This window comes from Phaethon lepturus, unplaced genomic scaffold (genome assembly GCF_000687285.1).
Source record: "Phaethon lepturus isolate BGI_N335 unplaced genomic scaffold, ASM68728v1 scaffold22586, whole genome shotgun sequence".
NCBI classification, from domain to species: Eukaryota; Metazoa; Chordata; class Aves; order Phaethontiformes; family Phaethontidae; genus Phaethon; species Phaethon lepturus.
This window is the reverse complement of record NW_010544424.1, coordinates 3,397-4,079: the sequence shown is the minus strand read 5'-3', so window position 1 is coordinate 4,079 and position 683 is coordinate 3,397. Positions and strand designations below refer to the sequence as shown.

The following is a 683-nucleotide window of genomic DNA, read 5'->3' as shown; positions in this document are numbered from 1 at the left end:
TTGTTGGGGACAGGCGGCCCGGGCGGAGCCACCGGCGGCTCTCCGGGCGCGTCTGCGGCGGTGACTGGGCTGTACCTTGTAGCACCGGTGCAGCAGCATCCGCGCGGAGGACAGGACGTTCACGGTGTAGAGGTAGAAGGTGCGGGACGGCGCGTGGTCGGGCGTCTTGGGAATCTCCTACCGGGGGGCGAGAGAAGGGGGAGAACTTCACCGCGCGGCACGTCCCCGTGGTGAGCTACACCGGGGTCGGGGCAGGAGAGCGCCGTCGGCTCTCGCTCGGGGAAGCCTTTGAGATCTCAGAGGCCTCTACAGCCTCGCGAAACCTTCGCTCTGGCGACAGGGTGGGCACGCTCACCTGCAGGGACACGAAATTCTCCGACAGCATTTTGTAGAGCATATCCTTGGCTTCCTTGGCCGGGATCATGGCAAAATCCTCCACCTGCTTCTGCTCCAGATGCCTCTTTCGCAAGAGCAAGCGGAATATCCTGGCGCAGCGGGAACCGAATCTGAGCGGGAGAGGAAAATAAATCAGCGGACAGAAGCGAGAAAGGGTCAAGAAGTCTTCAAATTGCCGCTTCACCTCTCCTCCACGATGGACTCCAGGGTTGCCGTCGCCAGAGACGCCAGGGCCTTGTGAAGATCTGTACAAGGTCAAAGTCAAGGGATAACACCGGCACTCGGGA

General features: G+C 61.6%; 1 protein-coding gene across 1 annotated transcript in view; it reads right to left on the bottom strand.

The window, feature by feature from the left end:
• POLR3C (polymerase (RNA) III (DNA directed) polypeptide C (62kD)) overlaps window positions 1-683 on the bottom strand; it is a gene marked incomplete at its 3' end in the record, with an annotated part of 4,974 nt that overhangs the window by 1,112 nt on the left and 3,179 nt on the right. The window contains exons 9-11 of the mRNA XM_010288687.1: window positions 581-641; window positions 356-506; window positions 76-177 (exon numbers count right to left, since the gene is read on the bottom strand). Of these exons, the coding sequence (XP_010286989.1) occupies window positions 76-177; window positions 356-506; window positions 581-641 (314 nt within the window). The remainder of the gene's footprint in view (window positions 1-75; window positions 178-355; window positions 507-580; window positions 642-683) is intronic.